Source organism: Gossypium hirsutum, chromosome A05, assembly GCF_007990345.1.
Source record: "Gossypium hirsutum isolate 1008001.06 chromosome A05, Gossypium_hirsutum_v2.1, whole genome shotgun sequence".
NCBI lineage: Eukaryota > Viridiplantae > Streptophyta > Magnoliopsida > Malvales > Malvaceae > Gossypium > Gossypium hirsutum.
Genome location: NC_053428.1, coordinates 105,398,072 through 105,414,823, shown reverse-complemented (window position 1 = coordinate 105,414,823; position 16,752 = coordinate 105,398,072). Strand labels below are relative to the sequence as shown.

General features: G+C 31.7%; 3 protein-coding genes across 4 annotated transcripts; 1 reads left to right on the top strand and 2 right to left on the bottom strand.

Annotated features, from left to right (window-relative positions):
• Positions 1-368: 368 nt before the first annotated feature.
• LOC107937146 (ubiquitin-NEDD8-like protein RUB2) lies at positions 369-3,025 on the bottom strand. Its single transcript, XM_016869973.2, has 4 exons — positions 2,921-3,025; positions 2,736-2,840; positions 1,264-1,523; positions 369-811 (listed from the first exon to the last, which is right to left on the bottom strand). The coding sequence occupies exons 2-4, from the start codon at positions 2,826-2,828 to the stop codon at positions 700-702; spliced, it is 465 nt and encodes a 154-aa protein (XP_016725462.1). The 5' UTR covers positions 2,829-2,840; positions 2,921-3,025; the 3' UTR covers positions 369-699.
• A 2,711-nt stretch (positions 3,026-5,736) lies between these two features.
• LOC107937166 (ubiquitin-NEDD8-like protein RUB2) lies at positions 5,737-8,125 on the bottom strand. Of its 2 annotated transcripts, XM_016870001.2 has the most exons (5): positions 8,040-8,125; positions 7,811-7,915; positions 6,444-6,703; positions 6,169-6,243; positions 5,737-6,040 (listed from the first exon to the last, which is right to left on the bottom strand). In XM_016870001.2, the coding sequence occupies exons 2-5, from the start codon at positions 7,901-7,903 to the stop codon at positions 5,929-5,931; spliced, it is 540 nt and encodes a 179-aa protein (XP_016725490.1). In that variant the 5' UTR covers positions 7,904-7,915; positions 8,040-8,125; the 3' UTR covers positions 5,737-5,928. The 2 variants fall into 2 exon arrangements, with proteins under 2 accessions (XP_016725490.1, XP_016725491.1); XM_016870002.2 differs by lacking the exon at positions 6,169-6,243.
• A 5,407-nt stretch (positions 8,126-13,532) lies between these two features.
• LOC107937165 (eukaryotic translation initiation factor 3 subunit M) lies at positions 13,533-16,752 on the top strand. Its single transcript, XM_016870000.2, has 10 exons — positions 13,533-13,815; positions 13,905-14,034; positions 14,747-14,885; positions 14,971-15,183; positions 15,284-15,422; positions 15,648-15,798; positions 15,887-15,996; positions 16,075-16,172; positions 16,277-16,346; positions 16,464-16,752. Exons 1-10 carry the CDS (start codon positions 13,723-13,725, stop codon positions 16,551-16,553), a joined length of 1,233 nt encoding a protein of 410 aa, XP_016725489.1. The 5' UTR covers positions 13,533-13,722; the 3' UTR covers positions 16,554-16,752.

Sequence of the window (16,752 nt, the reverse complement as noted above, 5' to 3'; positions counted from 1 at the left end):
AAATATGTATTTTATATTTGTGCATTATCATCACCATCCACTTTTCATAATTTTAATTTTTTTTTGTATAAAAATCTTATAATATAATTATTTTAAATTAATTTAACATAATTTATACCTAAATAATTAATTATATAATTAAAATATAACATAAAAATCATTACATATATGCCGCCTCATTTCTTGTTAATAGCTTAATTATCATTTTAATCCTTTTTATTTTCTATTAATCTATAGTTCAACTTTTCCTCCTTATTCAATCTAATTCTTTTTACTATTCTCTAAATTAAGTTAATTTCACTTAATTAAAGCCTAATTAAACACACTACTAGACTCACAAATATTTCTAATAATAATTTATGAACTCATTTTGTCAAAACAGAAACCCGATAATGTACTTTTCTAATGCTCATTAATTTTGAGTCATTACAATACTTATAGTATCAGAGTGTGCAATCATATGGTACCTTATAAACTAAAGCCCATTTGGACCTTTTTGACATATCCTCAAGAGTTTGCGAGGCCATCCGAAGAAGCCTGATTTATACAAAACAAGTAATACAGCACAACATCTGTGTCTTGAGGAAATCATCATCAATTCATGCATTTCTCAACGAATCAAATGCAAAGTCATTAGATTTATGCAATAATTAAAATTGCAACAGTTTCTGTCCAGGTATTTTTTTTTTATGGCACCATCTACAGACAGCCACCCCTCAGTGCAAGCACAAGATGCAGCACTGAGCCACCTTCAATATTGTAGTCCCGCGCTGTCTTGTCATCTGCAAGTTGCTTCCCGGCATATATAAGCCTGTAACAAGAGTCAAGATATGCATTAAATTGACAAGTCAAGAACCAGAGCACTAAGGTTACAGTCAAACAGGTCATTCGGACCAGATATATACGACCCTGCGACCCAATCATGTCTTACCTTTATCGAGTATAAACTTGGAAATACCTTTCTGATAAATTTGGCAATAATTAAACAATATACCTAAGGGCATCTGATAACATAACATACTTAAGATTCAGTGTTACACGAAAGTGTAAAATCATCAAATTTTGAATCCTGTATGTAAAAGAAGTTGTGAATAGTCTCTACACCTTTGGAGAAATATGGTCAATAAGCACCCCCCATAAGTTATATTAGCCAATGGAAAATAAACAAGGATTTCAAATCACAAGAATAACGAAGAAGCATGTCAATGATCAAGTAAATCCCAGAGATGCATTCAGTACAATGCAGAAGAACAAACTTGGTACCTTTGCTGAACTGGAGGAATTCCTTCTTTCTCTTCAACCCGTTCCTTGATACGATCAATGGTATCAGTTGGTTCAATGTCAATTTCAATTTCTTTCCCGGTGAGAGTCTTCACCTTGATCATGGTTCCTCCTCTAAGCCTTAAAACTAGGTGAAGAGTGGACTCCTTTTGGATGTTATAATCAGCTAGGGTTCGGCCATCTTCTAGTTGCTTACCAGCAAAAATCAACCTCTGCTGATCAGGAGGGATGCCCTCTTTATCCTGGAAAATATAATTCATTGTCAGCACAGTAACCATGAAGAGAGCATTATGTTCAAACAATGTCCTCTTGGGAGGAAACAAATAGATTGAAAATAAAATAGCAGATATAAAAGAAAGGTAATAATGGAAGTAGTCTTTTTTTTTAATCAATGGAATAGGAAGCTTTACAAGTATGCATAACCAATAGTGCTAGCAGAGTACAAAAGAGAGTATGGTTTAAGTTTATTTTAGCACTCACATCTTCTAATGGAAATGCAAAATTGCATGTAGTCAACTTGAACTATTTTAGTTGAATAAACCAATTTTATCCAATCATTAATGAAGTGGTGATTAAGTAAATCTAAAATTAATCAACTCAGGGGCAAAAGCGGAGCACATAAAATAAATCGGCCAGTCTACTTATAGCCAATTCAATCAATATGGAACTTGCTTTATCATCAATTCACTTCTACAATAATTTCTACAAATGGCAACCGATCAAATATTCGTAATTTTCAAGTATCCGATTTCATTTCGGCTAAACTCAAAACCCAAGTTTGTTTATTTTTTGCTCACCATCTGTATCTGCACCTGAATTCAAAAACAATATCGGTCGTAATTCCTAAGTTACTAAATATCTCAATTTATTATATGATATTTAAATAATAAAATTAAAATATAGCTAAATAAATATCAGGTCAGAATATTGGAATACATTATCTGCATAAATATAGTAGATCATGCTAAAGAAGTAGGATATTAGGCCACTAATTGAGCCAAAATCAAAGCAAATTCAAGTAACATATATCCAATGGTTCATATCCGAATTTTGCTTCAAATCCGCTGCAAATAGTAGACCCAATATCTGAATCCGCAGAAAAGCTGGATCAAATAGTGTCAGATCCAGTTTTTTTTAAACTACACATTGTCATCCCTAAATTAATTTCCAAGCAACTTTCACAGAAATTGCTAAGTACAGCATAAAAGAAGCAGGTTAGGCGTCAATCTTCTCTAATACTAAGTTTTCAGTTCCGTAAGAGGAAAACGATAAACATAAAAAAGGAAAAATCATACAATAAAGGAATCATTCACGAAGAACAAATTAAACTCCTCTAAAACTAAGTTTGCAGTTTCGCAAGAGGAAAACAAACTAAAATAAAAACAATAGTGCACGGAAACAATAGATATTGAAGATTAGATTATGTTTAACATGATGGATAAGAAAAACAAAACCTGAATCTTGGCCTTGACATTGTCTATGGTATCACTGCTTTCAACTTCGAGAGTGATAGTTTTCCCCGTTAGGGTTTTGACGAATATTTGCATCTTCTTTAGTTACTGCAAAACAGTAAGGCAAATGTTGTTAAAGATTATTTCCATGATTGAAAAGCAATCTTTCTTCCGCTGAAATTTTTTACCTCTTTGATTTTCAGAGACAAAACTTTGTTATTTGGACGTTGAAGAAACGCTAGCTTCTTTTATACTTCTCAAATTGGGTTTTGGACTCTCCTTTGGGCCTAAACCCAATTTCATTTTTAACAATATCTGAATTAATAAAAAAGTATTAAATTTAAATTACTATTATTTCACATTTTAATTTAACATTATGGTTTTAATATGAAAAGGTAAATTAATGATTGACAGAATATATTATTTATCTATAATCTATCATTTATAATATATTATATATATTATATTATAATGTTTAAAACTTAAAATTAATTAAATAGTTTACTTATTTGGCACATAAATTATTTTTTTTAACAATTTTAAATAAATAAAAATTAAAATCTGAGAAAAAATTTTATGTAAATTTTTTATGTAAGAAAATAAAAAAATATAATTTATTATAAAGATAAAAAATATTATCTTGTATCATTAGATTTTTAAAAATTATCATTATCATTATAACTCAATTTAAATTTAATTTTATTCAATATTGTATTTTTAATTATTTCATTAAATTTAAAAATTATCATAAAATATATATTTTTAAATTTAAATTTAAGATAAATAAAGATATAATTTTTAAATTCTTAAAATTCTAAATATATATATAAATATCCGCAATAATATAAAATTATTTTAAAGAATAGTATTTTACTTTCTTTATTTTTAACATATCTTATTCTATATTCTTACTTTCAATTTTTTTGTATGTGGCATCTATTCTTTTATTTTTTTAGTATTAAATTAAAAATAAATTATATTTTAATTAATACATACAATCAATTAATGGACGAAAAATAGTATATTTAATATAAAAAATACATATATTACATTTGCGACAAGTGGCACATTTACTATATTTTTATATTTTATTTAATATTTCATTATTCACTAGTTTAGATTTTTCAAAATTTTTATCGATATGCTATCTAAGATTATGTTTTAAAAATAATACAAAAGATCATTTTATTTATTTGAATATTAATCTCATTATAATTTTTTATCATATATGTTCTTTCTTAGATAATTATTTATAGATTTAGTTGATGGCGGGGATTATATGTTTATAATAAAATGTTAAATTTAAATTTTATTTTAAATAAAATAGAAACAAATTAACGTGAGGTAAACCAAATATTTGAAAATAGTAGTTGTATGCCTATAAAATCCATATTTTGTTTTACATTGCTATAAATCATATCATAAATAATTAGTGTTTAATTTTAGTTTAAAAATTGAAATATAGATTCAGATAAACAAAAATACTTTAATATTAACTTAAAAGCATTTAAATAAATAAAAATAGATTTAAAATGTATTTTTGAGTATATTGCAAGTTTTAGAAAATATTTGATAAAGTTGATCATAAATGTTATTATATAAAAAAGTATGGACATAAAAGTTAATAACTACCAAATAAAAGACCCCAAAGTTCTTCTAAATCGATGCTACAATTACCAATGCTGATTGAAAAACCAGAAATGCATCTTCCATGCATATCTCTAATTACCCCCTACAGTCACAAAGTTCTTGTCTCGAAACCAACTTTCATCTGTATTTTAATTTGCACCACCCGTCAACCGGCTAATCTCAACAGAGAAGTTCTTGCTTGAATCGCGTCGAGCTTGATGCATCAGGACAATGACCATATCCTTCCAGTAATTGCAAATAATCTCAGTTTTACAATTACCAGGCGGATAAACATTGGCAAAACAAATCTTGTTTTTCCATTTGCAGATTCTCCAGCATATGACTGCGAAAATGAATAGCCAAAGCCACGAACAGGGATCTCTCTTAAAATATGAAGTACCTCTCACATATGACCACAAACTAAACAACTCTCGTTTTTTGGCTAAATTTCTTGCACGCCTGTTAACATCACTCAAGATTCTCTTTCCAAGCTAACCACAAGAACAATTGCACTTTTACTTAACAAGGAATATTCCGTATAGCACAAACAATGGGATTTACAACCCAGTTACTCCTGATTAGCATAGCGTAGGTAGATCGAGTTGAAAAGATGTCGTTGGCAGATTCACCCCAAATCAATGTGTCTTCGAACATTGGCGCTGAGCAGACTCGGACTCAGTCCAATTTGACCAATGACCTCATTCAGCAACTATCCAGCAAGAGCTTGAAAAATTCTATCTGACCCATTTATGAATCCTGAACCAAGCTATTTATAGAATCATGCTGCGGAGGTTGAATAAACTTATTGATTAATGGACCTTCAGAGATCCGATTATCGAGCCAACTGATACCTCGACTCCTTTACCCACACTCTATCAAAGCCCATTAGAAAGAACTTGGCGCCCTGCAAGAATTATTTTCCAAACATGTGATCTATCTAGGCCTTTAGGCACATCAAAGAAAGAATCTCTTCGAAGATGTTTAGCCTGTAGAACCCATAATACCTAGGCCTGAACTCAGCTTATTTAGGTAAATGCAATGTCTCCCAGCTGACCAAGTGAATTCCCCTCTCGTCGTAAGAACCCCAAATACAAGCTCTACAAATCTTGTCAGTGTGATCACAAACATCAAAGGGAAGCTGAGCCATCTGCATAATAAAAAGGGGACTAGGAGCCGCAGCCGGCTTAGTCAAAACAACCCTCCCAACAAGAGATAATTTAGTAATTTTCCATTTGGAGAATCGGACTTAGACCCCCTCAATAAGATACCAATTAGTCGCTATACTAACGTATCAGATTGTGCGAAATCATACGGTACCTTACTAATTAAAGCCCATTAGACCTTTTTTTCCGACTTTTTGACATACCCTCATGAGTTTGCGAGGCCATCCAAAGAAGGCTGATTTATACAATCAAGTAATACAACACAACATCTGTCCCTTGACGAAATCATCAATTCATATATGTTCCATGCATTTCTCAACAAATCAAATGCGAACTCATTAGATTTATGCAATAATTGAAATTGCAAAAGTTTCTGTCCAGGTATTTTTTTCGTATTGCACCATCTACAGACAGCCACCCCGCAGTGCAAGCACAAGATGCAGCACAGAGCCACCCTCAATATTGTAGTCCCGCGCTGTCTTGTCATCTGCAAGTTGCTTCCCGGCGTATATAAGCCTGTAGCAAGCAGTCAAAATATGCTTTAAATTGACAAGTCAAGAACGAGAGCACTCCAGTTATCTACGGAGTACAAACTTGGAAATACCTTCCTGATAGATTTGGCACAAAATAATTAAAGAATATACCTAAAGGCATCTGATAACATAACATTCTTAAGATTCAGTGTTACATGGAAGTGTAAAATCATCAAATTTTGTATCCTGTATGCAAAAAAAAAGTGGTGAATTGAGTCTTTTCTACACCTTTGGAGAAATATGGTCAAGTAGCAGCCCCAAGAAATTACATTAGCCAATGAAAGATAAACAAGAATTTCAAATCACAATATTAAGCAGAAGATTGTCAATGATCAAGTAAACTCGAGAGATGCATTCAATACAACGCAGAAGAACAAAATTGGTACCTTTGCTGAACTGGAGGAATTCCTTCTTTCTCTTCAACCCGTTCCTTGATACGATCAATGGTATCAGTTGGTTCAATGTCAATTTCAATTTCTTTCCCGGTGAGAGTCTTCACCTTGATCATGGTTCCACCCCTAAGCCTTAAAACTAGGTGAAGAGTGGACTCCTTTTGGATGTTATAATCAGCTAGGGTTCGGCCATCTTCCAGTTGCTTACCAGCAAAAATCAACCTCTGCTGATCAGGAGGGATGCCTTCTTTATCCTGGAAAATGTAATTCATTGTCAGCACAGTAACCATGAAGAAAGCATTATGTTCAAACAATATCCTCGTGGGAGGATACAAATAGATTGAAAATAAAATAGCAGATATAAAAGAAAGGTAATAATGGAAGTAGTCTTTTTTCTTAATCAATGGAATAGGAAGCTTTACAAGTATGCATAACCAATAGTGCTAGCAGAGTACAAAAGAGTTGAGTATGGTTTAAGTTTATTTTAGCACTCACACCTTCTAACGGAATTGCAAAATTGCATGTCGTCTACTTGAACTATTTTAGTTGAATAAACAAATTTGATCCAATCATTAATGAAGTGGCGATTAAGTAAATCTAAAATTAATCAACTCGGAAGCAAAAACAATATGGAATTTGCTTTATCATCAATAGAATACTTCTTAAATAATAACTTCTACAAATGTCAACCGATCAAATATTTTGTAATTTTTAAGTATCTGATTTCATATCCATTAAATTTATTCAAAACCAAATTCTGGTTTTTTTTTTGCTGACATCTGTATCTGCACCTAAATTCAGAAAAAATATCGGTCGTAATTCCTAAGTTGCTAAATATAGCTAAAAAAGTAAATAAATATCAGGTTAAAATATTCGAATACATTATCCACATAAATACAGTAGATTATGCTAAAGAAGTAGGATATCAGGGCACTAATTGAGCCAAAATCAAAGCAAATTCAATGGTCCATATCCGAATTTTGCTTCAAATCCACTGCAAATAGTAGATCCAATATCTGAATCCACAAAAAATGGATCGCATAGTGTCAGATCCAGTGTTTTTTTACTATACATTGTCATCCCTAAATTATTTGTAAGCAACTTTCGCAGAAATTGCTAAGTACACATAAAAGAAGCAGGATTAAACGTCAATCTTCTCTAATACTAAGTTTGCAGTTCCGTAAGAGGAAAAAAAAAGAAGAAAATCATACAATAAAGGAATCATTCACAAAGTTCATATTAAACTCCTGTAAAATTAAGTTTGCAGTTTCGCAAGAGGAAAATGAAGTAAAAAAAATACATGGAAACAATCGAAATTGAAGAATAGTTATGTTTAACACGATGGATAAGAAAAGAAAAACCTGAATCTTGGCCTTGACATTGTCGATGGTATCGCTGCTTTCAACCTCGAGAGTAATAGTCTTCCCTGTTAGGGTTTTGACGAATATCTGCATCTTCTTCAGTTACTGCAAAACAGTAAGGCAAACCATTATATAAAGCATAATTTCTTTAGTCGGACGTTGTTAATGATTTTTTTCCAAGGAAGAACCAAGATTGGAAAGCAATTTTTCTTTTGTTGAAACTTTTTACCTCCTGATTTTCTGAGACACACAACTTTGTTATTTGGACGTTGAAGAAACGCTAGCTTCTTTTATACTTCTCAAATCGGGTTTTGGACTCTCCTTTGGGCCTAAGCCCATTTTTATTTTTATTTTAACAGAATATCATTTCTAACATATAACTTTTGCATTTGCTTTTTTCTTTTTGAAAAATAGTTCTTTCAACAATTTATTTTTATTAAATAAGTTTTTTAGACATTTGAGAGGAGAAAAATATGGTAAGGTGATTTTTTAGGAGAAAAATAGTTCTTTCAACATGTGTTTAGCATTGTTTACCCAAAAAATTGTCATTTTAAGTTGACAAATTTTTGCAACAAAATTATTAGGTTTCTAACTAATAATTTGGACGACAGTTAGTTCATCTTTAATATCCAAACTATGTTTAGCAACATATATTGGAGACTGATTTGGATTTGGATCGAAGTAATCAACTTTCCAAGTTCGGTAGATCAGATCGAAATGAGTGAAACTTGGAAGTATATCCTAAGGATTCAATACTTATCCTGAGTTGATTGAATATATTCTTTATGCTTCTTATCTTGCTTGTTTCATGGGAAGATTGATTTTAAAATTTATGTAGTATGTTAGCAAGTCTTGGTTTCTTATCAATTAAACAGACTTGTATAGGTAATATATTGAACTAAGAGCACTTATTCTTGTTCATTAAGAAATGTTTCTTTTAACTGCATTAAGTGAAAAAAAAAACAAGTGTCTTACTTGGTTAATATCTTAAGTTTTCAAAGGGGAAACTTAGAGAAGATTTTTTTATATCTTAGGCACAAAGTGAGAAGTTTAATATGGTGGGTGTTAGAGGTTGTAATATATTGTTATAGGTGTGTTAAGATAGTGGATTATCTCACTAGGTAAGGCCTTGTAGACGTAGGTAAACTGAACTATGTAAATGTATCGCGTGTTCATTATTTTTCTACCTTGTTCATACTCAATGCCTAAAATAGTTGACACTGGTCACTGTCACTACTTTTGTTTTACTTACAAATAGCAAAATTGAAGTTTCAATTGGTATCAAAGCCTCCTACTAAACACATCTAGTGACTTTTTTTTTGTGTTGATATTTGCTTGCCATAGAAGGTTCATTAGGAACACAAGTGCCTACACTCGATGGTGCTAATTATGCCTACTAAAAGGTAAGAATGATGACTTTTATCAAGCCATATGATAAGAAAGTTTGGAGATCAGTTCTTATGGATGGGACCAATCTTTCACTAAAGTTGATTAACTCCACAAAGTCAAAATTGATTTAGACCATTGAGGATGAGAAGTTTTCCAATACTAACTTTAAAGCTCTCTATGCAATTTTGAGACAATATATAAAGGTATGAATACTAGGAAGCAATCTAAGCTGCAGATGCTTACAAAAAAGTTTAAAACCTTAAGGATGCAAAATAATAAGTTAAGTGGCAAGTTCTATGCCAAACTCTATGATTTATCCCATTAGTTTTTTGCCCTTGAAAGTGAGCATTCGATTTTAAATTTGGTTAAGAAGGTTCTTCAATCTTTTCTTGAACAATTTAACATCAATGTCACAGTCATCAAGGAAGATAAAGACTTTGATACCATGCTTATTGATGAGTTGGTTGAGCCTCTACAAACCTTCGAAATCAATATGGATGAAACAAAGAGAAATATGAGCAAAGAGGAAAAGAGCATTACTTTATAAGCAATTGGAACAATGCCCACTAATTTCAACACTACAATAGAAGCTTTCAAAAAATCAATCTAAAAGAAGTCAAATGTTTAAAAAGTTCAACAACGTTAGACAAGGAAGATCCAAAAAGTTGTCACCAATGAGGAAGCTGCCACTAACAAGAAGAAGGGGATTCAATGTCATAAATGTCATAGCTATGGGCATATTTAGGAAGCGTATGCAAACACCCTAAAGAATAATTCCTTGTGTGTCACTTGGAGTGATAAAGACTCCACTAGTTGTTCAAAAACTGATGAGGAACACCTAAGTAACTACGTTGCTTTTACATTCATAGTGAACATGGTTAATTTTGAAAGAGTATCTGATGCGGAGTATTTAAATACTTACAAGACCGTTTAACGAGTGGGAAATGGTTTGTAATGCTTGTTCTAGATTAGTGGTTGAGAAAGTGAATTAAAGGAAGAAAATCAAATGCTAATTAGGTAAGTGGAAGTAAAAAGAGTTTTAATTGGCTATTGAAATAAAAAATATGGGGAAAACTCAAAATGAACTTGAGTTCACTAAGAAAATGCTCAAGAAATATAATGCAAGTTGTGGAAAACTTAACGAAATACTAGTTGCAAAAGGATGGAGCCCTAGAAAAGGTAGATTAGGTTATGTTGAGTGGAAAGGAAAAGCTGTTGCTAAAGGTCCTACTATTTTTGTCAAAGCAACAAATGATAATAATGGAGAAAGCTTAAACCGCTCAATTATGATCAAGGTTGATAATAAGGTGTATACCAAACATAAAATTATATGTCGTTATTGTAAAGCATTAGGTCACATCAGACTCAGATGCTTTATGACTTAAGATGGAAGTAAATAGTGCCAAAATTAGTGCCCACTAGTTCCAACACAGTGATGAAGTACAATCTTGCCTAGAGAAAGAAGGATCAAAAGTGTTTACTTGTTGCTTACCATTCCTTGAAGATTATTGTAAATCATGTCTGGTACTTTTATAGTGGATGTTCTTGCTACATGACTGGTAATGTCAATTACTTGTCTAATTTTGGTGAAAACCAGATTGGTTGTTTAACATTTCGAGATGGCAAAAAAGGTAGATTTCTTGGCAAATGAGTTTTGAATGTTTCTAGTTTACCTAAATTGAAAAATGTTTTTCTTGTTGATGGCTTGAAGGCTAATCTCACCAGTATTAGCTAGTTATGTGATCAGGGTATGCATATCAATTTCACAAAGTACAAGTATTCCTAAGTGGGAGTGTTGGAAAAAAATTAGTTCAAAAACAATTTTCTTGCATAACAAAAAATAAAAAATTTGAAAACCAACTCAGATTTGTGATATTTATAGTAATAAACTTTAGACCGAATTTACACCTGTGTTTTCGAATAGGCAGATCCTTGTCATTCTCGGCTTTCAACCAAACAATCTTCTCTACTATTTTCATACCACGAACTGATTCGAGTGTGGGTTCAAACAGTTTGAATCAAAACACATTACTAGAAATAACTTTTTTTCTTTAGTGTGAAAACAAAAAATCTCTTTTCAAATAGAAACTGACAGAATTTTTTATTCCAGGAAAATAGATTCAATAGTTGAGAATAAATTCTCTCTATTTTTGGGTAGAGTAATAATATATTAAAGATGTGTAAATAGCCCTACTGTGCCATCTATTTATAGGGAGAGAAGGTAGAGTCCTTTTTGAATTGTAGAAGTTTATTTCAATTAGAAAAACGAGCTTCTAGTCTAACAAGAAGTATAGGTGGTGGCAACTCTAGTTAGTATTCTAGGGTTTGCTGTCCACCCCTTTTAACACGAGGGGCTTTTGGGCCTCTCCTATATCGAGTCCAATTACAAGTACTTTTCGGGCTTTTAACCCAATACTTTATAATTTGATTAATGTATTTTCATCTGATTCAAAGAAATTATTGGAATTGATTACATTCTTTCGATCAAAAGTGTATCATGTAAGACTTAATGGTTCATGTGATTCTTTGATCGAAAAAAGAAAGAGAGGAAAAAAAGGGCAAGTTGCTGGCATTTTTGAAATGATTAAATATCATCGAAGTAATGTCTAAACCCAATTATTTAAAGCAAAGATAAAAGATCCCAGAACAAGGAAACACTTTTTGTAATTTTCTCAACAACTAGATTAAAATGAAGAATCGAAATAGATTCTAAGCGAGACCCAAAAAAAAATGAATTAGTGACCACTCAATAAAAGAATGCTAGGGTTAGATAAATAGATCACGGCAGAAGAATTGGTGAGAGAGAATATAACTTTTTGTGTTCTTCATTATGGAAAATCTAAAAAAACAAACGAAAAAAATCGGAAGAAAATTTTGGAAAGAAAAAGAATTTAAAAAGCACTTGAGAAAAATTGAAAAATTGAAAAGAAAAGTGATATTAAGCTTTATTGTTATATCTTTTGTTGTTTTTGCTTTGTTTGTAAATGCTTTTATTCTCAGAGTGGTGGTGAAAAAAGGGGCATTCAAAAAGTGGAGTAGAGAATATGCTCAATTTTCAATCATTAAGTAACTTGAGTTTAGGTTAAGCCATTGTTGCCTAAGCCCCATTATAAGCTTCTAAAAACCTTAGTAACATTAATGCATAATTGGAACCAATTTAAAGGAGAAGCAATGGATAATGAACTTACAATAATTCGTTTTTATTTGTTATTTTTTAAATGTATAAATGAGTATGCAAACAAATATTTGGCACACGCATGCATAGAAGTTCTTTTTAGACATATTCAACAACTTATATTCATGATAATGTTAAGTTGCTTTCTTTTCACTCATTTGAAATATTGCCTATGAGTTATGCAAGTATCTTAGGATTTCTATGTTTTTTTTATTGTATTTTAGTGTTTTACTTAGAGATAAGTAAAAATGTGAGTGTGGGAGTACGATGAGCGACTATTTATTACATATTTTTTGCCCTAATTTGCTCATGTTTGCATTTGTTTCTGAATAATTTTTAGCTAGTTTTAAGTTTTTTAGGTGAATTTACAATGAGTTGTTATAGAATGAATATTTATTTATTTTTATTACTTTTTAATTACTTTTATTGCTTTTTAGATGTTTTTTTTATTTAATAAGCTTTTTAAAGGGTGAAAAATTTGACTCGAAGGCAGTGGAACGAGGACGAGCTGGAAAATAACAAAATATGAATTTGCCTAATATGGCCTAACTTCGAAAATTGCACTTTAATTTTGTGTTTTATTTCTACTAAGGTAATGTGGTCTTTTCACCTTAGTTTGAGAGGTTGTTTTAAAAATTTTGTAAATTTTATTAATTACAATAATTAAAAATACATGATTTAAAAAAAATTGTTGAGAATAACACAAATATTTTATTTGAAAAATCTTTCCGAAGAGGATAAAAAATTATAGATAAAGATAATTTTACTAAAACAACAAAAAAGAATAGTATAAACGATGGAGATAAAACTAAATCCCGAAATCTAAAATAAAAATCCTCAAAATATAAATACAAAATTTACTAAAATTTGTAAAAATTAATATTTAAATGTATAATGTGTTTTCTTTCTAAGTAGAAAAAGAGTGTGATTATAGATTAAATTTATAGATCAAATAATATTAAAATAAACTATAATAATCAGAGATGAAATAGTAAAAATAGAGTTTAATTAGAAAAAAAAAATCGAAAAATACAAGGAATAACCCTATAAAACTAATTAATATTTGATGTGACATTAGAAAGCTAATGTTAAAATAAATAATTATACTTTTGTTAGTCTTTCATATAAATTATGAAATTATAGAGTTATTGTCGGATAAAAAATCAAATTTAATTCAATTAATGTAAAAAAGGAGCTAATAGACGGTAATACCCATCAATAATAGAAGGTTAAAAAACTACAAATCTATTAAAACAGCTAGGGTTTCCACTATTTTTTTCCTCCTCTCTCTGCTCGGCTGCTTCAACCAAATCGAAGCTAGGGTTTTGCAGGGAGCTTTAAAACGACAATGACGACCTTCGTTCCCACCTCCGAAGAAGATCCCGTCCTCCCCGTAGTCCGATTCACGGCCGACCTCTCTTGGGCTGATGCCGGTCCTGAGGTGAGCTCAATTTATCTTTCCGAAACTCTAATATGCAATCGGAAATTTCAGTTTTTCATTATTTTTTTTGTTTAATTATGGTGAAAAAGGTTGCGGAACCGCAAGTGACGAGTCTTTGTATGGAAGCGCAAGAGTGTATGGTGATGGGAAGATGGTTGGATTTGGCTTCTTTAATGCTTACTTCTGCTGAGTTGGTCTTTCCCAAGGTGTCTGATAAAGGTATTATTTGTATAGTTTTGGGAGATTTATGAATTGAGATATTTCTACTTTTCTTATTCATTCCACGCCATGGAGTTTTTGAATTTTAATTTATCTTCGAACTAATTAATTGGCAAAGGACTTTGGTAGGTACTGATTTGTTGTCGCTTTTGCTAAAAACGTGTTTGGATATAGAAACAAACAATATTTTGAAGAATTTACAAATCAAAGATTGAACTTTTTGGAAGGCGGAATGCTTGATTTTAGTTTACAATGGAAACATATGTGTGATTGGGATTTAAAGTTTGAGTCATTTTTTCACATTTAATCAATTAGGATATTACTTTTTTTTTTCTGCCCCTTGGGGAAGGGGGGGAGGTTGTTTACATTTTAGCTTACATTGTGATGTTGTTTAAAATTCCCTTGTTTTATCTTTTAGATGAGATTTTGTTCTTCAAGGTGCCTTTTAGTCCCTATGAATAAATTTTGTGTAATTAGTTTAGATAAGACAGATTGAATGTTGTTTAGGATTTCCTTGTTTTACCTTTTAGAATTTTTCCATTTGAGTTGCAATGGAAAATTGAAAATGAATTGAGCTGATACTACTAACATTCTCTGAGGATACTGTGGACTTAGTTGTATGATTTCTGCAATGCTGTGATTGATAATTCATAAAATTGCATTAAAGTTCTAGTTTAACAAATAACTAATTTCTTTTATTATATTTCTTCAGATCTCGAATGTATCTTCACTGTTATCTGCAATCTAGCCTCAAAGCTCGAAAATCCAGATGATGAACTTGAGATGGCAAAGCTCATATCTACAAAAATCAGTCAACAACCAAATGATAAGCCTGCAATGCGTTTAAAGATGTAATGTTCAATGATGGTCCATGCATCTAGCTTATAGAATTTTCAATATGTTTCTCTCTCATGTTTCTTATTTTTCTCTTTCCAGCTTGTTCAATCTCTACAATTTGTTGGAAGGCCCAGATAGCCGGTTCTTTGTGTACATGCAAGCCTTAAATTTAGCACTGAATGGGAAAGTTATTGATCATATTGTACCATCTTTCAAGAAGATAGATAGTTTCTTGAAGGAGTGGAATATTGGGGTCAAGGATCAAAGGAACCTCTTTCTTACCATTGCAAATGTACTGAAAGAAAACAAAAGGTATATACGAACCCCAAAGCATTAATCTAGATGCCCTTGCGTTTGTCTGATTATAAGTCTTTTTTTATATTGGGTGCACTCTTACATATTTCAAATTCAGCTCGGGAAAGGATTCTTTCAAATTCTTGACCAAGTATTTGGAAACTTTCTCTGGTGAGGACTCATATGTAATTGGTGAAGCCAAGGAGGAAGCTGTTCGTGCTGTCATAGAATTTGTGAAGGCACCTGACACGTTTCGGGTATCTTAATCTTACTAATGTTGCACATCCTAGCTGATTTATATATACATTTCTTTTTGGCATTTTAAGCTTATTTTATTCATGCCATTTTCTTGCTCCTTCAAACACTGCCACTTTTTCCCTTCATTCTAGCTTTTAATCTTTTTTCGGAATCCCTGCATTTCAGGTATTTTAAGTGTTTGTTACTTGTTACCCATGGGTTAATTTGTTCCTTTCTTTTGGCAGTGTGATCTATTAGATATGCCTGCTGTAGGGCAATTGGAGAAGGATGCTAAATATGCACTGGTTTATCAGCTTCTGAAGATCTTTTTGACTCAGCGATTAGATGCCTACCTGGAATTTCAGGCTGCAAATTCTACCTTAATGAAAAGCTATGGTAATGCTTTGTTTTCATTTATTTATGATGTGGGCTATTACATGAGCTAAAGTATTATATTTCAATATTATTGCTCTCCATGGCTTAGGTCTTGTTCACGAAGATTGTATAACAAAGATGAGGTTGATGTCATTGGTTGATCTTGGCTCTTATGAATCTGGACAAATTCCATATGCCCTCATCAAGGATACTCTTAGGGTGAACTTGCTTAGCTCTGCCTGTTTACCACATCTGCTGCACGATTTAGGTTGTTCATTGATGTATTTCTCTTTGCAGATCAACGATGATGAGGTGGAATTGTGGATTGTTAAGGCTATAACTGCTAAGTTAATCGACTGTAAAATGGATCAGATGAACCAGGTTGTGATTGTAAGGTAAGCTGTTAGTTCTCTCTCTTTCATTGGTTTTTTTCCCAATAAATTAATCTAGAAGATTCCCTTCAGAAGTAAATTAAAAACTCCCTTTGTTTAACATGCAGCCGCTGTACTGAGCGCATTTTTGGACAGCATCAGTGGCATTCTCTTCGGTTGAAACTAGCAACATGGAGGGTAAGGGAGTTAACCCAATTGAGGCCCAATGAATTTAACGTTGTTAATGTATTCAACCTGTGAGAAAAGAGTTTGTTCTTTCATTTGATTTAACATTGTGTGTAATTACTTTACCAGGGTAATGTTGCTAGCCTCATCAGCACCATCCAAGCTAACAAGGCTGTGGAAGAAGGCTCACAAGCTATGCAAGGGATGGCAATTCGGTAGAGCTATTATTTATAACTATTTATGTTTGGAAGGCGTTGTTTATCCAAGAAAATAGATCAGGTTTAAATTTCTACTGTTTTTAGTGTTCCCATGGTTTTGAAATCCTAATGAATTGGAAATTTTGACAGTGCATTTCTTGATTCTATCTTGTTCTCAAGTCTAGCTATGCAAAATTTTATCTAAAGATGGATTTCTACTA